We start from the raw sequence: 21,752 nt of genomic DNA on the forward strand, positions 1-21,752 counted from the left end.
TGTGTTTAGTACCACGTGCTGTTGCTTTGACTTCTTTCATTTTTCCTAACAAGCAAAGGAAGACCTCCACTCTAAGCCCATAAACAGAGATATATATCGTCCCCTCCTTACGTGCGTACGTACGACGGGCGACCCAAAGGAGAAAATGATAATGGGCTGCTGGGCTTCATTTTGCAGATTTCACGCCGTCACTCCGATGGATTCAAGCATTCAACCCACTTCAGAACTCTCTCCCACCGGCTTAAGCTGGAGTCCGATCCAAAATCTTACACTCACTGGCAGTTAACCCTGATTGAAACATTTCCCCAACATCAGTTGGCCCGTTTGCGTAAACTATTTCTAAAGGAACCCAGTTCTCTAGGCCCATAATTTGTTAATACGCTAGCTAGCTGTCACTTTTTTCGGGTAGACTTTTCTAAGCCCATTTCTACCCTAGACTTTTCTAACTCATTTCTTAAATTGATTCTTAATAAATAGCACAACAACATTTTAAGATTGCCCAAAATCTCTTCTAAAAATATGCACATGTATCACACAAAACGTGTTTTGTTTCTATGAGTGGAGTGGAAAATTCACGCATCATAGATTGATTATTTATGAGTGGAGTGGAAAATCTGATGGAGCTTTGGCAAATCCGGTCATCTTTCAATACATCCAGACAACAACATGAGAAATGGTTAAAGCGTGAGAGCGAAGCGTTTGGACAATGGCTTTGCGCACATTTTGCTATTCAGGTTCCTATTGCAGGTGGTCCAATTTTGTAGTACTACTTGCTCGTCAGTTCAGCCCTATCCTCTCTGGGGGAAGAAAAGCAAAAGATAAACTCTTCCTCATCCCCTCGTCTATTCTTTTTTTACGACAATTCAAACAGGAAGCCCCCAACCAATAAAAAAAAAAAAAGAAAAAGAAAAGGCATGAAGTTTTCACCTTTTATATATTTTGTATATATGCATTGTGGGTGGGAATGACCCTTTCACACACTTACAAATGATTTTTTTTTGTATGTTACAAATTATCTAACATTTCGACTCGGAATGAAATTATTGTACCTAAATCTAATAAAGTTAAGGGCCTCTGAAAAACATGGTACAATTATTATCTGTCCCCACCTAACAAATAAGAACAAAAGACGCAAAATTACAAGAAACTATTTGTCTTCTGTCCCCCTTTTTTTTTTTTTCCTTCTGTCTTGCGAGATAAATTTTGTGAAACGCAAGCGTCATGCGCAAGGTCATTACTGGAAACACAAAAATACTAGTGTACCCTTTTTTGCAAAGGGCCAAAAAAAAAATTTTTTTTTTTTAAAAAAAAGTTTTGACCTGCTGCTTTTGTTGATTCAAGGAAGTTTCCGGCCCGCAACTGCCAGCATCTCTATATAAACCCCTCTCAACTCCCACCTTTGGCTTCCCACATGTAACTACCTCTGTTCCGTCTTCAGACACGCTCTCTCTTCAGCTCCTTCCAACTGTAAGTTAGTTCCCTTTCATTTCAGTTTTTCATTTACATTTTTATTTCGTTATAAAAAAGAACAACTTTGTATATTTATATCCTACCTCGTCTTAGATAAATCATTAGTATTATCTGTTGTTAAAGATTTGACTTTTCTAGATATCATAGAGCTATTGTACATAGGCACTCGACCTGTAATATTTACACAAAGCTTAAGACTTTTATAAAGCTTTGGGTTATATTACTAAAGACCCTTCTGCAGCTCGCTGCGTATTTTTGTTCCGAATTCAAGAAATGAATACCAGCAGCGGTATTGGACTTTCCACTATGAAACCCTGTCGTAGAATCTTAGTTAGCTGCAAGAATTCATCCCTTTTCGGATTCCCATTTCTCAATTCTAATTATTTGATTCCTGACAATTTGTCGAAATTACAACCGAATTTGAATGATTTACCTGATTCTTGCAATAGGGTTGTAGGTTTTACTAGAACAAATACTCCGAACTGGAGAGCTTTTTGTTTATCTGGTTCGGATTCTGGACAATCTAGGTTTTTTTCTGGCTGTCCAGTTAATACGAGTAATGATAGACGTGTTTCAAATATAGCAAATGTTGCGTCGGATGTCAGGAACCATTCGACGTCCATTGAATCTCGAGTTAATCAAAACAGCTTTGAGAAAATTTATGTTAGAGGAGATTTACATGTGAAGCCCTTGTTGATTGAGACAATTGAAGAGGCTCACAAGGTACTGGAAAATGTAGAAAAAGATAAAGATTATGAAGCTAGGGTAGAGGTAAATGATAGTTTAGGTGTAAATAGAGATAATCTCAACCAGCGCTCGGATGGGTCTATGGTTTTTAGATCGACCCTGAAGAGAGAGGTGTCTGAGGTAGAAAAAGAGGCTTGGAAATTGCTTCGAGGGGCTGTTGTAAATTATTGTGGACTCCCTGTGGGGACTGTTGCTGCTGCTGATCCTGCTGATAAGCTGCCTTTGAACTATGATCAAGTCTTCATTCGTGATTTTGTCCCTTCAGCTCTTGCTTTCTTGCTTAATGGTGAAGGAGAAATTGTCAAGAACTTTCTGCTTCATACCCTACAACTACAGGTAATGTGATATGTAACCTGTCTCTGTCTAACACACACACACACAAACCCACCCCCCCCCCCCCCGGGTGGCCCCAAAAAAAAAGTCAATTTCACTGTTAGAGTTATGTTAAGGTGAGCATGAAGTTTTATACATAAATAGTAGGTTTCTTATGTTGTAAACTGTAAACTCTTATTGTTAGGTTTCTTATGGTGTAAACTCTTGCATGCTGCAATATTTTTCTTTGTCATCTCAAATGTTTAAGTTTCATGATAATTCTTCTGGGGCTGTTACTAGTCTTCAGGCATTTGAGGTCATTTATTAGTAGAGAGCCCGCCCTCAAATTGGATTAACACTTTCCTTTGGTGCATTTTTTTTCTTATATGTCCTGAAACAACTTTCTTATATATCGGTAAAAAGATAGGGTTGGATCCTTATGGAGGACCTATACTTTGGTCTCACCTTTAATCCTCCCCTGACATACCCATTTTTTTCATTTTTCCCTTCCTTTGTTCAATATCTAATGAGTTATTGAGCTCTATTTGCCTTGCTGTTACAAATTAGATTAGTTAAGCTTTTTTCCTTGTTTTGTTAGTAAGTTTCTATGCATGACAGCTTATTTTTTAGTACATTTGCATGGATACAACTAAAGTTATGCACTGCTTACTTTTTAGAGTTGGGAAAAGACTGTGGACTGCCACAGCCCTGGACAGGGGTTGATGCCTGCCAGTTTTAAAGTTAAGGCTGTGCCTCTTGAAGGAAGAAATGGAGAATTTGAGGATGTTTTGGATCCTGATTTTGGTGAATCTGCTATTGGACGTGTTGCACCTGTTGATTCTGGTAAGGTTGCAGTTGCTATGAAATTGATCCATCAAAAGTTCTTCAAGATGTATATCGACTCAACTTTTGTTTTATTCGCTGCTGCATCATGAATTTCTCTCCAGTTTCACACCTGCTCATTGTCAATTGTTGTGTTTCTTCTGTTCAGTAATCTGAACATTCGTTTAAGGAAACCAAACTCAAATTTCATTTTACTTTTAGTTCTTCCTGAACCACATTCATCAATGCTTGAGGCTAGTGTAATTTGATCTTGGAGCATGATGTCACATGTCAACTGCAATGGTTCCATTTGAAGTCTGTGAAATGTTGAACTCAGAATTTAGATGGGTATTTCTACAAATTCTACATCTGCATATCTTTTGTTTGTATGCATGTTTTAAAGGTCTGCCTATTATCTGAGTCAACATCCTTGATGCCCATCCCAATTCATTCGGATATTCAAAGGCATGTGAATTTTTCGTGTGTTGGGTGAGGGGGTATGCTTGGCTAATAATAATGGTATTTCCAAAATGTGACAGGTTTGTGGTGGATAATTCTGTTGAGAGCTTATGGAAAGATCACTGGGGATTATTCTCTGCAAGAGAGGGTTGATGTGCAGACAGGCATCAGATGGATACTCAATTTGTGTTTGACTGACGGTTTTGATATGTTTCCTACTCTCTTAGTCACTGATGGGTCCTGCATGATTGACAGAAGGATGGGTATTCATGGCCATCCTCTCGAAATCCAAGTAAGTGATTGTTTAGTTAGTGTACCTACTGTTAATTATTTTGCATGTAAGGCCTCTTTAATGTGACATAAATGGAACCAAAGGAAGTCATCTTAATTTGATTTTCTTACTTATGCCATATGTGGTGAATTATTGGAAAAGTTGGCTTTTGACATGTCTGTCTATTTTAAGTCCTTGCAAAAAATTGAATGCGAAATCTTCCTCATCACTTAAATTCTCATTTTACATCCGTTGCATGTATACTCTCACAGTTTCCATTTTTATTTTAACCTTCTTGTAACTTTTCGGTTCCATCGGGCTAAAAGAGTCAATAGTAATAGAAATTCTGATTGCTTTTACCGTAAAAGTTTTTCAATGCCTGAGAGATTGCTTCATCCTTTTGCTTTTCCGTTGCTATTTAATGCGAGCCACTTTCATCTATTCAGTTGGTAGGGTAACCTACAGCGGTATGCTCTTGACCTCAATTGAAGCCTTTCTTTCCCGTTTCATGAGTCTTAATGACCTATTATATGCATTTCAAAACTCAACAATTTTAGCTGATTTCATATCCAGCTGTTGTATGAAGAAATTTTGCATTTCAAAACCTCAACAATTTTAGCTGATTCACATCCAGTTGCTTGATGAACTCTAGAATTGGAGTAGAGTTGTCTAAGGATGTGCAGTCATTTGTCAGACCATAGGCAAGTAGTGCAGTCTTTGTCCATCTAGATAGCTAGGTAGGTGTTCTAGTCCAGTATATTCACCAATCTTCCTTTCGCTACCTCCTGCATAGGCCTTCACGAAGAACGCGCATAATTGCTCTTCTTTCGCTACTGTTTTAAAATTCTTTTTGCATTATGGGAATTTGATTTTGTGTTAACTTGGTGGTGCCTTCTCAGTCTTTATTTTATTCAGCTCTACGCTGTTCCCGTGAGATGCTTACTGTCAATGATTCAACAAAGAAGCTAGTTGCAGCCATCAATAACCGTCTCAGTGCGCTTTCTTTTCACATAAGGGAGCATTATTGGGTGGACATGAAAAAGATCAACGAAATATATCGATACAAGACAGAAGAATACTCAACCGAGGCGATCAACAAATTTAATATATATCCAGAGCAGATTCCATCTTGGCTTGTGGATTGGATACCTGAGAATGGTGGATACTTTATTGGCAATCTACAACCTGCTCATATGGATTTTAGATTTTTCACGCTTGGAAATCTTTGGGCTATTATATCATCGCTGGGAACGCCTACGCAAAATGAAGGTGTAGTCAGTTTGATTGAAGACAAATGGGATGACCTTGTGTCAGGCATGCCTCTTAAGATATGTTATCCGGCTTTGGAGTACGAAGAATGGCGCGTTATCACAGGCAGTGACCCTAAAAATACGTGAGCATCTGTCTTCTTTTTTTTATTTCTTTTGCTTCTATGCACTCGATATCGTAGGGTTGGCTCGCCGTGAAATCCTACTTCGTGCATTCATGCTCTAATATGACTTCATCTAATTGTCAAAATCTAATTTGCATGTAGGCCATGGTCTTATCATAATGCTGGGTCGTGGCCAACACTGCTGTGGCAGGTAAGCTTCTTCTAAATGAGTGAGGATCGTCTGTTCTGTTTATAAGATTTGCAGCTCAGTGAGCTACAACCAGAGAGATGTTAAGGAGAACATTTGATGGTATTTTTTTGAGAACTTTTATTTTTCACTTTAAGTTAAACTGTGCGCGAGAAAATGGGAGTCAGATATCATGCATTTACTCGTGCGAGAGCGGGATACTTGCTGCATATTGTAGTTCTTCGACGACCCTCTAATTCTCTCTCTCACATGGCTGTCTCATGATGTTTCAGTTCACGCTGGCTTGCATGAAGATGGGCAAACCGGAATTAGCAAGCAGAGCATTGGCTTCGGCTGAGAAAAGGCTTCTCGTGGATCAGTGGCCCGAATATTATGATACCAGGCGTGGAAGGTTTATAGGAAAACAGTCTCGACTTTATCAGACGTGGACAATTGCTGGATACCTTACCTCTAAAATGCTACTGGAAAATCCAGAGATGGCTTCAATGTTGTTTTGGAATGAAGATTACGAGATTCTGGAGAACTGTGTATGCGGGCTGAACAAAAATGGGCGGCGAACAAAGTGTGCACGTGTTGCGAGTAGATCGCCTAGTAGTATGTCTGAACCGCTGCCACCACAAATAAAGGAGACGCACTGCTGAGATGCTTCGTCGTTGGCATTACCAGTGGAAATAAATAATGCCGTGCTGACAATAATAATAATTATTGTGTATTCCATTTGACATAACAGAAGCTGCTGCTTTTTGACATGTTATAAGGTTCTGGGAATGAACAAACGCAATTGTATTCTTGTCAACGTAGAGACCATCATTTTATGCAAGCAGCGGTGTTGGTTTTCATTTCATCTTTGTCGGCCTCAGCAATGACATATTTTCTTACTTGCTAACCGCATTCATGAATTCCTCTGCGCACATACCGGTCTAATTTGGCGAAATTGACATGATAAGAGTCGTCGTCGTCTAGGAGAAGATTCGCAAAGAGTCCCATGTTTTTCCCTACCTAGCAGAGGGATGCGACTGAGTTTGACCTACCTAGCAGTGGTTGTGAGGGTATCAACAACTAAATAATGGGAATAAAGCCTGGAACAGTGCAAAAGTGGCAGCAGCGTGATGGACCTTGTTAATTGACAATAATGAAATGAGGCCTACAACAGAACCACTGATCAGGAGATCGACAGTCATGTGTCCATTTAGAAGGCACACATCCCACACCAAACATACTACATAGTTGGCAAAACCTGTGGAAAGAAAGGATTGAAGCTTGAGAACTCCTCTCCGAGGGTACAAAATCATATTGTTTTGTTGTTGTTGTGTGCGTGTCTGTGTGGGGTGTCGAGACTCGAGAGAAGCATATAATAATATATAGGCCATATCACTTTCCGAGTCCATCGTTCGGTTGGAACCTGAACAAATTGAGACGGCCATCTCCGAGGCGTCGAGAATAGGTAGCTTTCTTGTATTCGTCCCACGTAAATGACCTGTAAAGGGGAGGATTGTGTGGCGTCACCGTTTCGGGGATTGGCCCGATCCTTGCACGGAGTGGTGGGGAGGCGAAGTAGGCCATTGACATTCTGGACCGGTACCAGCTCACCGTGGCTCGGTGTTTCACGCTCAAGAACCTCCCGTTTGTCATGGCCTTCAGCAGCGGAGAGTTGCACAAAGTTAGACACTAGAGATTTTCTTTTTTCTTTTTTCTTTTTTCTTCTTGAGAGAGAGAGATTGTTGATGACACCATAAAGAAAAGATCAGACCAGAAGTTACTCAAAGCGTGTGTACCATAGGAATGTGGAGTGAACTGTGGTTTTAGAGTACTCCATAATGAATTAATCTTTACTGTCTCATATCCATATTATTTATTATTGTTACTAAAACTGTGGTAGGTGTCTAGGTAGCGTTCATAGTAGTAAAACTAGCGTAGATGATCAACGGAACACAAACCGAAAAAAGAGGGAATCAAAAAAGTCTGTAGCCTGTGGTCTGAGCGGGAGCAGGGGGAGAGAGAGAGAGAGAGAGAGAGGGGATGAACTGTTATCAGAATTGGCATCCATCAGCGCTCCCAAATCTATTCCATTCCATTGTTGCATCAGATCAGATATCTCCATCAAAGGAAAGGAAAACTCCCCGCTCCTTCAGTTCAGTTTCAGTAGTTTCAGGTTCAGTTTTTGCAGCAATCAGTCAATTCATGTCATTTGCCAGACCATATATACGGCTATGAATTAATTATGATTACCATTTACCATCATCAGTCCATTAGTGGTACTATCACCAGCAGCAGTAACAAACAAAAAAAATTAGCAGTAAAAAAAAAAAAATTATTAGCTTAGCAGAGTGAGGAGGACCTGTAACACGTCACCAACATTGACGAAGAAGGCTTGGGGGTGGGGATCGACTGGGACCCAAACCCCGTCGTGGAGCGAGATTTGGAGGCCACGGACGTCGTTGGATCTCAGGAGAGTCAAGATCTGAGGGTCAGTGTGCTCGCCAAAGCCGATCCGAGGGTTTTGATGGCGAGGGTCGGAAGGTGACGTGTCCCAATCGTCGGGAACGGGGGGATAGTGATTGAGCCTGAGGAGGGAGTCAGCGTCGGCGTCTCTGATGAGGGCGCTGAAGACTGAGGTGTGTGGGACCCCCATCCCTTCTGCCATCACCTCCAGTATCTCGCATGCCAACGCCCTAACTGCTTCTACATAGCTCCTCACTGCGCACCTGCCACCATTCCACCTCATCTCATTACGAGTTTAACCGGGAAGAAGAAAATGGTAGCGTGACTCCTCCCATGGGGCGTCCCCGTATCTCTGGGAGCTTTCCAGTTTCTTTCTTTTTTATTTTTTATTTTATTTTTTTTTTGATTTGATTGGACCTTCTTCACCACAATGATGATCGTTTTGACTCGTCAGTAGTAGTTGATCCATTCTAGTAGTAGTAGTACTGCTACTACTGCTGCTGTATTTCAATTGAACGTTCCTCCAATTTATATATATATATATATTTTTTTTTTATTTTTATTAAATGATATGATATGATATGGTTTGAAATTGAAAGTACGTACGTACGCCTTGTACTTTCTTTCAAAAGCAGACCGCGCTACATTTCTTGTTTATTTTCCCTACATATTATTAATAATATAATGCATGCAGGGAAATTCAGCTGGTCTCGCCAAATGAAAAATATCTCCGGTACAGTGAATTATGCACTCCATTTCGTGGCATAACTTATTAGTGCTTTCTTCTCTTCTTTATTCATTTTTGGGAGACATAAAAAAAAAAAAAAGAAAGGGAAAATAATTTTAATTATTAGTCCAGTATGTATGTTGCTTATTATAGTACTACTGGTATTTTATTTATTTATGAAACAGCACGTCGACTTTCGATCAGATACCCAACAACAACAACAACAACACACCAATAAAAAAAAAAAAAAAAAAAAAAAAAACACTCGTCGTGCTTAATTAGCTTTTAATAGCAAATTAATTAATGGCCTCTCTTTCTTGACCTGATTAGTTTTAAGTACAAAACATCTCCTCCTGCTGGCGTGGCGTAATTTTCTTAATTAATTAAAATCACATGCTGTCTTAGCCCCCTTCACAACTCTCTAAATCATTTGTTCATCTCACAAATATCCGCTTATATGTACGTACGCATTACGCATGTATGTATGTGTGAGCCATAAACAAAAAAGGGTTAGTTATAACGAATCATGTATGCACATATGCAAGTTGGCACAATCGACGACCTAATTAATTACAGATGCATGGACAGCCAAAGAGTTGCATTCCACATTGGAGACGCTCAATCGCTAAAGAAGCCATCTTCCACATTTTTTTTGTCATCTCCAACTAAAGTTCAAAATCTTAAACCTGCAGGATAAATCAGGGAGCCAAGCCCTCGAATTTCCCATAATTAATTTCGGGTTGTTGTCTATATGGATCATGATCCTTCAACTGTCAACGCCGCTAGCTCCTTGCTATTTTTATACTAGTAGTTAACAAATAAAACCAAGAAACACAGAGGGGCAGGGACGGGGTTGCTGGTGTAGAAAGAAAACACATGCAAATGTATGTAGCAGCAGGAAGGTTTTAGTGCAGGAGGTCGTTGTTACCTGAACTCGATAGCGTCGGCGGAAATGGTTTCGGAGGAGCGAGCAATGGAGGCAGGGTTGCCATCCAGAATGAGATATTCAACCTCTCCAACGTCTCCATTGCAGCCAATGTTCCTGCAGCCGTAGCCATAGGGCTTGGAAGGGCCTGCTAGTTGTTTCTCGGAGGAGGGCTTCGCGAAAAACTGGTAACTTTGTTCTTCCATTTTGGCAATGATATCGTCAGCAACTCCGTGGTTGATGAGCTTGAAAAACCCGAAATCTTCGCACGCTTTCACCATCATCTTCGAGACCTCGGACCTCCTGTCCGAAAGGTCAATGACAGGGAGCTCGGTGGCTCTTGCTTTCTCGTTACCATCTGGAGTTGGAGCTGCCACCACCATTTCTTGTTTGCAAGAAGAAAAAGAGGGGGATGGAAATTAGGATGTGGAGGGCTTATGCTTATTATATTACCTTAGATGGAAATCATAGAATGAGAATGAGCGGGCAGGTCATCATATCATATATATAAATGCACATAAACATGTACTAGTAAATGCTACTTCCATTTACATATCATATATATAGTAGTACATACTTACTTACATATAGTACAGGAGTAGTATATATATATATATATACATACATACGCGTGTGTGTATATATATATATATATATATATATATATAGAGAGAGAGAGAGAGAGAGAGTGTGAGTGGGTGTGTGCGCGTGCGCGTGCGTGGGCGTGTAGAATGTGTGTGCAGTAATTAAATAAAGTGGAGTATATGATTAGTATGAAGAAGAGGGTTTGATATGTCACGGCATGTCAAGAAAGAGTGGAGTATATATGATAAGATGAATCTGTGCAAATTAGGAAAGGAAACGTAGACATCACCAGTCTCAGAACAACAGAAGCTAAGCAAATCGATGTCACACAACAAGGCGATGCTGACCATTTTTTTTTTCCTTTCCTTTCCTACCCGAAGTTGTCACCATTTCCTTCCTAAACTTTACATGGTGGTGGTAGTAGCAATTCAATTAAATATGGGACATCATTACACTACCATACACATGAACCACAACATTAAAAAAAAAAAATCTCCTGCGCCCGAAATAATTTATTGTAATGTCGGGCGTACCGACACTACAATAGAGGCTAAGCAAATGTTAGTTATTCAGCACAATCAATTAATCCGGAGAAAGAAGCTAAGAAAAGAGGCAGTACGTACGTACCAGATTAACTCCTCCGTTTCTTATTCTCTAATAATTCATTCTGGTAGACAATCATTTTAGCAATGACACGGAATTGGTTACGTATGTTTTCAATTCGGTTTGGCATTTTGAGGGGTTGTTAGTTACCCAGCAATCAATCCAATTGACTCACACACACATACACATATACATATACACACACACACACACATCACACACTACTACACGCACAGACACATATAAGGCATCCACCCATCAGACAATTACCTGAATCGTAGATTTTTTTAGCCAGCTTGTAATTCCGTGGAGCCACCGATTTTTTCAATGCTAAAATTGACCGATTAAGATATGATTAGTTACTTGAAGCTTTCAGCTGGGGCTGTGGAATACCTTCTGATCTCGCATTTTGAATGATCCTCTCTCTGTGTTTTTTTTTTTTTAATCACTGACTATACCTCTATGATTGATTGAATTTATAGGAACCAAAGACTGCCGAGCATAAAATATATAGAGGTCAAGGAGCTCTTAAAGTTGCTGAAATATCCGAATGTGTGTCTCTGCGTGTGTGTGTATATATTTATATATATATATACTAATTGGGCACTTACATAAATAATCAAAATGTGCAAAAAATTGCAGATAGCCCTTTCACCTGCGAAGCCGGAACCAGGTTTTGCATTGCATTCCCATGCATTGTTCTGTCACTCTCCCCCTCCCTTCTCAGACTCGCTGAAGACCGATTGGTTAAAAGCATCCTCAGCTGACCGCCGCTGGATCATTCATGCCTCTCTATCCTATTTGTTAGATTTATATTGTCCGTCTCTTTCTGTGGATGTGGCCCCGATGACTGATGTAAATGTTTACCACTTTCTTTCATTCCTTCTTCTTTTTTTTCTTTTTTTTTTTTTTGTTTTTGTTTGGGGGGGGGGGGTGAAGGTGAGAAGCTACATATAGAAATTATCGAAAAGGGAGTGGGAACATCGATAACCGCAACAAATGTAGTAGATGTTAGTGGGTGGTCGAAGTAAAAGTCATGGTTCGGGGTCTATGAACGTACAGGAGATAACATCATTAATGTAACAAATGGCAAGTAATCCGTATTTCAGGAACTTAGGACGTCCTTTGGATTTTCAAATGATACAAGAGATTTTTTTTTAGATTGACTCGGAAATTTTCCCTCAAAAACTTGCTAGCAAGTCAGGTCAACAAGGGCCAGTTGCTGTCGTGGTCTCGTAGAAGTGGCTACCTTTCTAGTAATTCTCTCTATTTCTAGCTCTAGCTGGGGGGCCATGACTGCACTATTGAGTACGTACGAAACTTTTTCAAAATTTGCCACTACGCAAATGCAAATGCAATGCAATCCTGGTGATGTCAAGATGAATGTGGCCACCGCCACTGATTTGCTCGAGACTTCTATAACTCCCTCTCAGCTCATTGTTTGGGGTCCCTGGCCTGGCCATTTCGGAGCCCAGAAAGTGAGCCAGCTTTTGTGATTAATTTGCATAATGCGTGGGATTTTCTTTCTTGTTTCTTCTTTTCATTCTTAACTTCTAAACACATCAATTTTGTGGACGGGTCAAAAGTTACATGCTGTATCGTAAGGGCGATGGGAGATGATTTAGATGAAAAGAGGGGTTGAAGCTCAGTTCCTTTGAGATTGAAAAGTTTTATCAATCAGGCCATGTGTGGGAAGGGGTTTATTCCCTTCTTCTTTCATTATTATTTTTCTTCAATTGTAGGGGGGTGGGGGAGGGCGAGTTGGTTCATTCATCTCTAAGAAAGGTAAACATGCATTATTGTGAAATAGTAACAATGTACAAGATCAACACATTCCTACTCACCAAAATAAATATGTACATTTCAACAAAAGTCTCGAGCCGGCTTTTAAACGAATTTGAAGTCACCAAAACAAATATAGACTTGAAGAAAATAATGTCGAGGAGACTTTTATTACGAGAATCAACCGGGAAACGCTGCTGCAGTCTGTGCTCTCTATTTTCAGTAATATTATCCGTGGTGTCATTCATAGTTGCCAAAGGAAAGAGGAGTGGGTTTCTAAATTCTAATGGGGCAAATGGCGGTCTCTCTCCTCTCATCTCATCTCATGGCAATATGGCATGGGACCAGCACCACCACTCCTCAAAATACTACTAATACGATTGACTAACGATCACACAAACTAAAGACGAGAATCTGAATGGGTCCTCAAAGTTGAGATATCCTATTTGGTCTACATTTGTTGCTCAAACCAGCTGGATGATCAGGAGCATGGCGTCGCGAGGGGGGGGGGGCACCCTCTTATTGAAATGGGAGTTGTGGATGTGATGGTACTCTCCCCCCGTGACTTTCACTGCTCAAAACATGCCATATTGTGTTTGTTTCTTTTCATTTTCTTGGCGATGCGATGTTAATTTGGTTCATGCATCTTTGAAAACAACTGCACATTAACACTCTTGTTAGTAGTGGTTGGTCAGTCGACGCACTCTTGTACTGACTACTGAGATTTGTGTTTGATCATTAAACATTAAAAAACAGCCCAGAAAGAAATTTTGTATCCAATGTTGGACTTTTTGGAGCATGATACCTTGGAGAGGCTAAGAAACGAACTCCAATTGCACGTAATTCTTGGTGCAGATTCATTCGATCAAGTACCGACCAACGCTGATAAGTCAATAAAAAGGGGCGGTAAGTAAACTACATAATCAAATACTTAATCCTCATGATCTTTTGATTCTTGACTCGCTACTGCAAACTTATACTTATCTTCCAACTTACTGCTACTGCAAAGTGATAGCTGTCCCTGTTGAGAATGGTAGCAAGTACTATGGGTTTTCGAGCCTAAACTAATTTTGTGCTCAAAAGCTAAAAGTGGTAAAATGTAGTAGTTTGACGCTGACGATTTGTCCCTAAAATGTGGTGGTAGTAAAGTAAAGTAAAATATTATCTATGTGCAGAACTTACTCTCACAATATGTTACCACTATTGTTAAACCACGCACACATACATGTAATAAGATAAAAAGAGGATTACCACTTGCCATTGTGGTCTCGGTGTAGCATGCTTGCTTTCTTCTTCAATAGCTCATTCTTATTTAGAGGTGTAGGAATTGTTAGATATTTTCTTTCCTGTAAGGCCACTTCTAGTTTATGCCTAACAAAAATACCGTAAAGCAATGGAATATTGCTAGTTATTTACAGATTAGGTTAGAGAACTTTCTAAATAATTGATTCCTAAGTTTTAATTCTATCAATAATAATATCTTGTCAAATATTCTTTCTAATTAATTGAAAATCATTAATAGAAGATACTGATCAAATAATTGAAAAAGTGTAAATGAATGCTGATAATCAATTTAGAATCAATCATGCGAATCATAAATAGGGACGCGATCACCCGCCCCGCGGAGGGCTAATGGGGAGGGGGTTGGGCCGGGGGTGGGGGCGGGGGGAATTTTTTTCCTCCCACTTAGAAACGGGGCGGGGGGCGGGGGGCGGGGGAGTGCACCCCCGCCCCGCCACCCGCTTTAAAAAAATAAATATATAAAATATATATGTATATAATTTAATTAGTTACAAACTTATGATAATGATATTATTAGTTATATGTATTATATAATGTCTATTAGTATATATAATATAATTGATATTATTAATTATACTATAATTATTAATTGGTTATACTAAATTTACTAATGCATTTATACTAAATCCCTAATTACACTTAATACAATAAGATTTTTTTCTTAAAAAAAGCACAAGCACAATAATGAATTAGTGATTGTATTTGTGTTAAAAGTGAAAACTTGACTACTTTAGTTATATTTATTTCATCATGTTGGATTGTATTCAAATAATTTTTATTTGATTGTTTTTATAAGTTTCAATTGTAAAATTACAATGAATAATAATTTGATGATATGTTGATACTTTAGTACTTGATTATTTGCTAAAATTTAACCATAATAAAATTATATAACAAATTTTTATTAGTTCCGCGGAAGAAACGGGGCGAGGCAGGGACGGGGTGGGGGGAGGAGGGGATGGGGGAGGGGTCCCCCGCCCTAACCCCGCCCGTTGCCATCCCTAATCATAAATGAATCTAAAAAGTGAAGTTTTACAACTATTTCTTGAGGGCCCTCACAAAATGATACTATATCACTTGACACTGCCACTATTCTTTTGTTTCACATTATAATCAGATGATTGGCCATATACAATCGGGTTAACGCAGGAAACAAGAGTAGAATTATCTGATGTAGAGTTTGAAATTGTTGGTCCTTAGCCACATAATTAAGTCTGCCATGACAAACAATTACAATTTCTTTTTTGGATTTTTTAAACGCGTACCCAGACACAGTTTATACAGAAATTTTGGAAAAACTTTTGAGTAACCTATTTCAACTTTAATTTTTTTTGGATTTTTTTTTTTTTTTTTTTTGCGAGCTAAAGTGCAACTATGGAGTTAGGCTAATGGCATGATTGATAACCTTGCACGATCAGAGCAATATGATTATTTGGCAAGAAACTAATTTATTTTTTTCCGTTTGGTCATAAAAGGAGGTTTGAGGCCGGACTAAATCACGACGAGGGTCATTTCCACACAAAGTAGTAGATGAATATGATGGATTATTTCTGCCGTATTGTAAGAGAGTGTAGTTGCGCACCGTTGTAACTCTAACTAACTAACGTGGTCTCAGCTTTGCTATAAAATCTTGTTTGGATTGCAAATTTTCCAATAAAAATTTTTTCGTGACAACATTTTTATATCATATCATATTTTTACCTCACATACATCAAATTATTACAGTATATTTTTTTACTCAAAATAGACTTCTAAATGGTTTGGCTTCAATTCTCCCTAACGGCGTCTTCTTTTTTTTTTTTTTTTTTTTTTTGGATAAAAGGGAGAGTCTATGCTATTGAACCCAAAATCTGTGCTATGGGTGGGTGCGTGTAAATTGTAATGCAGGGAATGGTGGGTTGAGTATGTGGAGAAGGCCGTCTTCGTGGGCCCACTAAACATGATCGAGTTTGGATTCTCCTTACTTGTCAGAGACCGCAAGCCTAACCCAGTCTGTTGGAATACTGGGCCAAGAGAGGCCTGTTTGTTGGAATTAGGCAGCAAAGTAGTGAGCATTTTTAAAAATAAAATTTTTTCCTTCTAAGCATACAATTATATAAAGATGGGGCACGGCCGTGAGTGTAAACAGTTGTTATCATCTTTTGTACTCTTCAAAATATAATTAGGCCTCTATCCATGCAATTACATTTTTGCCAACACAACTAAGTATTGTACAAATAATTATCCACAACCGCACACTTTGTTAGGAAAAAGATTCCAAAGTAGAAATCATGAATGGACATGTTAGGGGGGAGACGATCATAACATGGAACCCCGCCCCCCCGGTCCAGAAGAAATTTGTGAGCATGAGAGAGGCGCGTTCTGGGTGACTTTGACAAAGAATGATCACATGGCCTACTTTTCTCCAAACGAATCATACGAGTAAAAACTCAAAAAGTTAAAGGTCCGTCCAGCTAAAAGGCCAGGTTAGCATGTTACCCATAGTTGAAAAATCGCTCGCTCGCTCGGCAATGTTGGCCCCATTCCCGCCTGTACGATCACAGCTTTCAACTAGCTACGAATACATACATGTACGTATATGTATGGACCCTTCCTTCCCACTAGTGATTTTGTTTTTTCATAAAAAAATTACTTTTTCCCTTCCTCTCAGTCTTTTAAATTTCACCTCTCCTTTTTTTTGTTATGTTATAAAAAGAAAGTTATTACTACCAGCAGATAAAAGATGAGATTACTACTTGCACATGATGGAAAATGAAGCAGAGAGTAAAAAATTTTTGCATGCATATATATATATATATATATATATATATATATATATATATATATGTATAGATATAGGCCTTTAAGGTGGACAGAGAGAGGGAGAGGTGTGTGTGTGTGTGTGTGTGTGTGGAAACAAAAAGTTGCAGACACGGTTAACGGTTCCCATAGCTTTTCATAGCCCACTTGGAGACATCATCATTCGGTGCCAAAATTCAAGACTTGACGCCCCCTTTCGGGACTTGACTTCTCACCCGTAAATTTCCAATTAGTCCAACCTAAATGATGATGGTTGATGTATCATGTATGAAATGCATTGGAGTGTTATTTACGGAATGGAGTGGGATGATGTTCCACTGTTTTGACCAATGGGAAAGATCACTGCCCTTTTCTGGTTTTATTTAGTTTGTCCCTCCTGCATTTTCTCCTCCTCCCCTCCACACATAGTCCATACTTTGGCAGGGTAGATCCACCTTTTTCCAAGGGACAACACCTAAGTTAGGCCATTGACGTACGCTTCAATGTCCTTTGAACTTGAACTATATACAAGCGGAGCCTACAAAAATGGCATTAATCAATCAATCAATCAATCTCTCTCTCTCTCTCTCTCTATATCAAAAAAAAAAAAAAAAAACTACTCTTTTAATGGTTATGAGCACTAAAGACAGGGCATATATAACGCAGACGGCTCCAAACGCTTGGTATCCTCGTCTCTTTACTTATCTCTGTTTAACCGTCTTTAGTGCTCAGGAAACGAGCAAAGAAAAAAAAATATAGAAATAAAAAACAAAAATGGAACATGGAAAACCCGGAGAGATCAATTATAAGAAGTACTACTAATCACATTCACACTATCGTATTTTACACACAGTACACATACAAGCACAACTGCACAAGCAGAGAGACTAACAATAATAGACCTGGGTCTCTGCTAGTAAAAGGGCTTTCAGTACCATAAAAGTAGTACGTCGAAAAGCTGACCCTCTCAGTTTTTGGTGTCTTTTTTTTTTTAATATATATAAAAAAAAAAAAAAAAAAACTACATCCCATAAATGCGATGACTTGATGGATGGACGAAGCAGGCAGGAAAAACCCATGAAAGATAAAGAGAAAAAGAAGTGCGCATACTGATGGAATGATACAGAAGAAGAGTGAATACTTGACATGTTGTTTGTACAAATGAGCAGTCGCCAGGAAAAGGAAACTCCCAAGTCCATTGCACAAATCGGCCGAAATAATACCACATTTTAATTTTATTCCCCTCATCTTCTTCTCGGAATATGCAAGTTCACAGAAAGCAAAGAGGAAGTACTGCGAGAACCGAAACATCACATGTATGCCCATACGATACAATATACTATATATAGTATATGCAAATTGAGCTAACAGAGGATGTGTACTGTATTTGCGTACCCATACAGATGCTTTCATGCAAACAACAGATTGAAATTAACTAGGATATATGGCTTTCAAGCAGATCGATAGTAGTCATTATTATATATGAACTATATGGATAGTGAGTACCCTTTTACATCATCATAGCAAACTTGAGCTAATGCAAATTTCTTATCCATAATTTTGATTACAGGAAGGAGAGGGAAGAACCTAATCAAAATTTGAAAATCGAAATGCCCGGTATTACTCTTGTGATCACAGCGTGCTGATTAAGTGATCTTGCTTGTAGTAGGCAAGCCATTTGTAAAGTGAGATGCCATGCCAAATTTTGTTCGATAGCTCAGGAGGGATAGACAAGGAAGGAGAACGTGAGTTGGGCGGGAACGAAGAAACGCCGCGTCCAAACCTCGTATCAGAAAATCTTGATATAAGGTTCAGGAGGAGGCGAAAAACAAAGGCAAAATAGGGGACGAAGGGTCTTACAAGGTCAAGAAAAGGTCTTACAAGGTCAAGAAGAAGCAGTTTAAAAGAAAAACAAAAGGCAACAAGTCAAAAAAACAAAAACAAAAAAAAAAGGCGAAACATTGAAGAAGTGGCGGGGCTGTGGAAAAGCTCAGGTAGGATAGCGCCCAATTAGAATGAAGGAGCAACCGTCAAGATGGAGCTGGTTGGAGAAGAACAGGCGTCCATCTCCAATTGTGAGCTCCAAGTGAGAAAGATTTGCTGTTGCCCCCTCATTGCACCTTTTACAAGGTTTGGCATACGGGCTCTGGCGTTGGTCGAGCCATACAAGTTAATTGGGAAAAAATCACCTGCACCAAATTGAAGGGAAAATAGAGAATGTAGATTAGCACAATAGTTGATACTGTAATGAGGAGATAAACATACTCTAACCCCAATAATAAGGAGTTAGGTGGTGGAGTGAGCGGCGCAGCAGAGTAGTTAATTGGTGTATTGTTAGTAGAAAAGGGGAGGAAGTTTGGGGTTTGGGGGGTTGTGGTTGTGCAGTGTACTAAAGATTTCTAACCTCGCGGAATTTTCAGAGTTGCTTTCTGCTTCGCAACCTTTTCTCTTCCACCCATACAGGAAGAAGCGACGGCAGAGAAAATAGAAGAGAGAGAGAGAGAGCGTGGGTGAGGAAGAAGGAAGGCAAAAGGTCGTTTAGTAGTGGTAGTAGTAGTAGTGGAGCGGGTGAGAAGTTGGGCTTTATATGGAGGAGGAGGCGAAATTTGAGGACACCCAGTGGGCTGATAGCGCTGACAATGACAGGTCCAAAGGGAATGTACTCCCTCCACCCTCATACTCCCTAGGTCTAGTCCCTCCTCCTCCTCCTCCTCCCCCACCTAGTATGAGTACCCCAAACACCACTTCTTCCTTCGGCCAGCGCCCCCACTCCCTACTCCCATTCCTCATTTGTTGACGTCACTGAGAGGCTGCCCGTCCAGTCTGACCGTGCTACCCGGCGGACCATGTTGAAAATTCGTCCTGGGAGAAGTTTTTTTTTTTTTTTTTTTTTCACAAAAGGATATTTAGTCGTAGCTGACTAAACCAGGGCAACGGACTTTGCAATAGATATTATTCAAATAATCAGGTTCTGTATAGATTTAAAAGTGTTGAGGTTTCAAATTCAAATTCCGGACGGCAGCAAGAGAAGGTTGCTAACTTATTACGTTGCCCACCTAAGTAGGTGGTGGATTGGTATTGGCTATCTAAGCTTTGTTTAATCCCTCAGGCCGTAACCCCAAAGATTGCTCATCCCTAAGCATATATGTCTTCGACAAGGTGACTTGGCGTTGGGTAAATCTCAAACTTTAAGCCTTGTTTGGATTGCAGTTTTTCGTTGGAAAATTACGTTGTTTTTCGTGATCACATTCTCCTATCATCTTTTTCTCTCACATACATCAAATCGTCACAGTAATTTTTTCATGAAAAATTATGAAAAATACAATCCAAACACAGCCTTAATTTCGCGTCGAGAAAGTTGTGCAGAGTGGATGCCATCAAAAAGAAAGCTGAACGAGGATGGGCTGAGATCACAAGCGCCTGCGTATTGGCTTCCGATCCGATCCAATAATAATAATAAAATGATGACCGTAACTTAAAATTAGGATTTTCAAAATAATTAATATGCAACTTTAAGTGAACATCATAGCGTATTTAAAAAAAAAAAAAAAAAAAAAATCTTAGCGTAGCTAGTGACCACTCCTCAATGAAAAACAGCTGAGGTTGCCTCCATGGTAATATTTATTACAAAGTGAAAGGATTGGATAATTACTACATAAACCTTGAAAAATGCAAAACTTATATAGCGTACTAATGTGCACAAAGTACTACCTCTCATGTTCTTCAACTTCTCGCCACCTTTTATACTCTCCTCAAAAGACCTTTCTCTTTAGAAGGATACCATGGATTTTATTTTTCTTTTTTTCTAATAAATTATCTCTTAATTTTCTTAATGAAAATTCTATGTTTCTCTTAAAGGTTCGTAGCGAGATTTTTTATGTTTTATTTTTCTTTTTGCCCTTATTTTGGTTTGCTGTTGAATTTTAATTTATTTCATATCTAAATTTTTTTTTTTGGATCTTTGCCCTATCTCAACAGATCCCATCATCATTATTAGAGTTTAAAATGCTTGATTAGCAGGTTTGATGATTAGAACATACATAAAAAAAAAAAAAAAGAGCTACTGCAATTTATCAAGGACAATTTTAAAATTGCTTATATTTTTCAGATTTGTTCACAATTTTTTAGATCTACTATATCCGTAAAATTGTAAATGTGTTATTTTAATACATATTTAACCTACCATAATGACAGTGCTGTAAATCAAATCGTACCGAACGATTCTCAACAATCATTTAATAAATTTGTTTTTTTTATATATATATAAAAAAAAAAAGGCATAAAGTACTCGTAGAAGACAAGATGAAGACAACATTGCAATAGGGGTCACAGAAATAGAAAGAGGGGTTAACCGGAGAGAGCTGCGCAATGGAGGGACTAGGGAGAGATGAACGACAACATCAAGTCATCATCTCCCCGAAATCATCACCACTGGGTGACCGCATTTGGGCTTTAAATTAAGTACATAAAATTGTGAGTGGTAGTGGTCTTTTTTTTCTCTTTCGAAGTAGTAAAGCAGTTTCCTCCAAAAAAAAAAAAAAAGGTAGCAGAGTAGTAATTGTGACCGCCACACTTTTTGATGTTTAGTTTGAATTGGATTGAATAAATAATACTACTAAAATTGAGCTTAGATTGAATTGAGTAAACAATATACTGAATTGAGAGAGAGAGAGAGAGAGAGAGAGGCAGCCTTGTTCTTGTTCTTGTTCTTGTTCTTGTTCTAGCACTATAGGACTGCTGGTGATTAAATTAAGAATTTTTGGTGGGCGAGAGAGTAAGAAATTCGAAGACGTGGGAAACGGAGCCGCGTGGCCACCGTCGCGGTCTTCTAAGATACGGTCAAAAATTAGCACACTAATTCTTTTTTTTTCCCTCAGCTAATTATCTGTTCATCATCCCGTTATTATTATCCTCATCCTTGCAAGTACAGTATAGTCATTGTTACAA

General features: G+C 39.0%; 2 protein-coding genes and 1 long non-coding RNA gene across 4 annotated transcripts; 1 reads left to right on the forward strand and 2 right to left on the reverse strand.

Annotated features, from left to right (window-relative positions):
* Window positions 1-1,399: 1,399 nt before the first annotated feature.
* On the forward strand, window positions 1,400-6,505 carry LOC113735307 (alkaline/neutral invertase A, mitochondrial-like). Of its 2 annotated transcripts, none has more exons than XR_011841351.1 (6): window positions 1,400-2,553; window positions 3,207-3,372; window positions 3,891-4,102; window positions 4,981-5,474; window positions 5,616-5,763; window positions 5,934-6,160. XR_011841351.1 is itself a non-coding variant. In XM_072081638.1 (6 exons), exons 1-6 carry the CDS (start codon window positions 1,744-1,746, stop codon window positions 6,300-6,302), a joined length of 2,100 nt encoding a protein of 699 aa, XP_071937739.1. In that variant the 5' UTR covers window positions 1,401-1,743; the 3' UTR covers window positions 6,303-6,505. The 2 variants fall into 2 exon arrangements, 1 of the variants encoding a protein (XP_071937739.1); XM_072081638.1 differs by having other exon boundaries at window positions 1,401-2,553; window positions 5,616-5,664; window positions 5,934-6,505.
* Window positions 6,506-6,757: 252 nt separating this feature from the next.
* On the reverse strand, window positions 6,758-10,258 carry LOC113733850 (gibberellin 2-beta-dioxygenase 2-like). The gene is made up of 3 exons (XM_027260052.2): window positions 9,759-10,258; window positions 8,000-8,366; window positions 6,758-7,296 (listed from the first exon to the last, which is right to left on the reverse strand). Exons 1-3 carry the CDS (start codon window positions 10,136-10,138, stop codon window positions 7,033-7,035), a joined length of 1,011 nt encoding a protein of 336 aa, XP_027115853.1. The 5' UTR covers window positions 10,139-10,258; the 3' UTR covers window positions 6,758-7,032.
* Window positions 10,259-18,250: 7,992 nt separating this feature from the next.
* On the reverse strand, window positions 18,251-19,551 carry LOC113733851 (uncharacterized). Its single transcript, XR_011841352.1, has 2 exons — window positions 19,210-19,551; window positions 18,251-18,994 (listed from the first exon to the last, which is right to left on the reverse strand). It is a non-coding gene; the product is annotated as an uncharacterized lncRNA (long non-coding RNA).
* Between the last annotated feature and the right edge of the window lie 2,201 nt (window positions 19,552-21,752).

Source organism: Coffea arabica, chromosome 3c, assembly GCF_036785885.1.
Source record: "Coffea arabica cultivar ET-39 chromosome 3c, Coffea Arabica ET-39 HiFi, whole genome shotgun sequence".
Lineage (NCBI taxonomy): Eukaryota > Viridiplantae > Streptophyta > Magnoliopsida > Gentianales > Rubiaceae > Coffea > Coffea arabica.

Coding starts and splice junctions, on each gene's coding strand:
- LOC113735307 (XM_072081638.1), top strand. CDS start 1,744: ATGAATACCAGCAGCGGTATTGGACTTTCCACTATGAAACCCTGTCGT. Junction 5,475..5,615: donor GGCAGTGACCCTAAAAATAC/GTGAGCATCTGT, acceptor ATTTGCATGTAG/GCCATGGTCTTATCATAATG. Junction 5,665..5,933: donor GGCCAACACTGCTGTGGCAG/GTAAGCTTCTTC, acceptor ATGATGTTTCAG/TTCACGCTGGCTTGCATGAA.
- LOC113733850 (XM_027260052.2), bottom strand. CDS start 10,138: ATGGTGGTGGCAGCTCCAACTCCAGATGGTAACGAGAAAGCAAGAGCC. Junction 8,367..9,758: donor GCCGACGCTATCGAGTTCAG/GTAACAACGACC, acceptor GAATGGTGGCAG/GTGCGCAGTGAGGAGCTATG. Junction 7,297..7,999: donor ATGTTGGTGACGTGTTACAG/GTCCTCCTCACT, acceptor CCGCTGCTGAAG/GCCATGACAAACGGGAGGTT.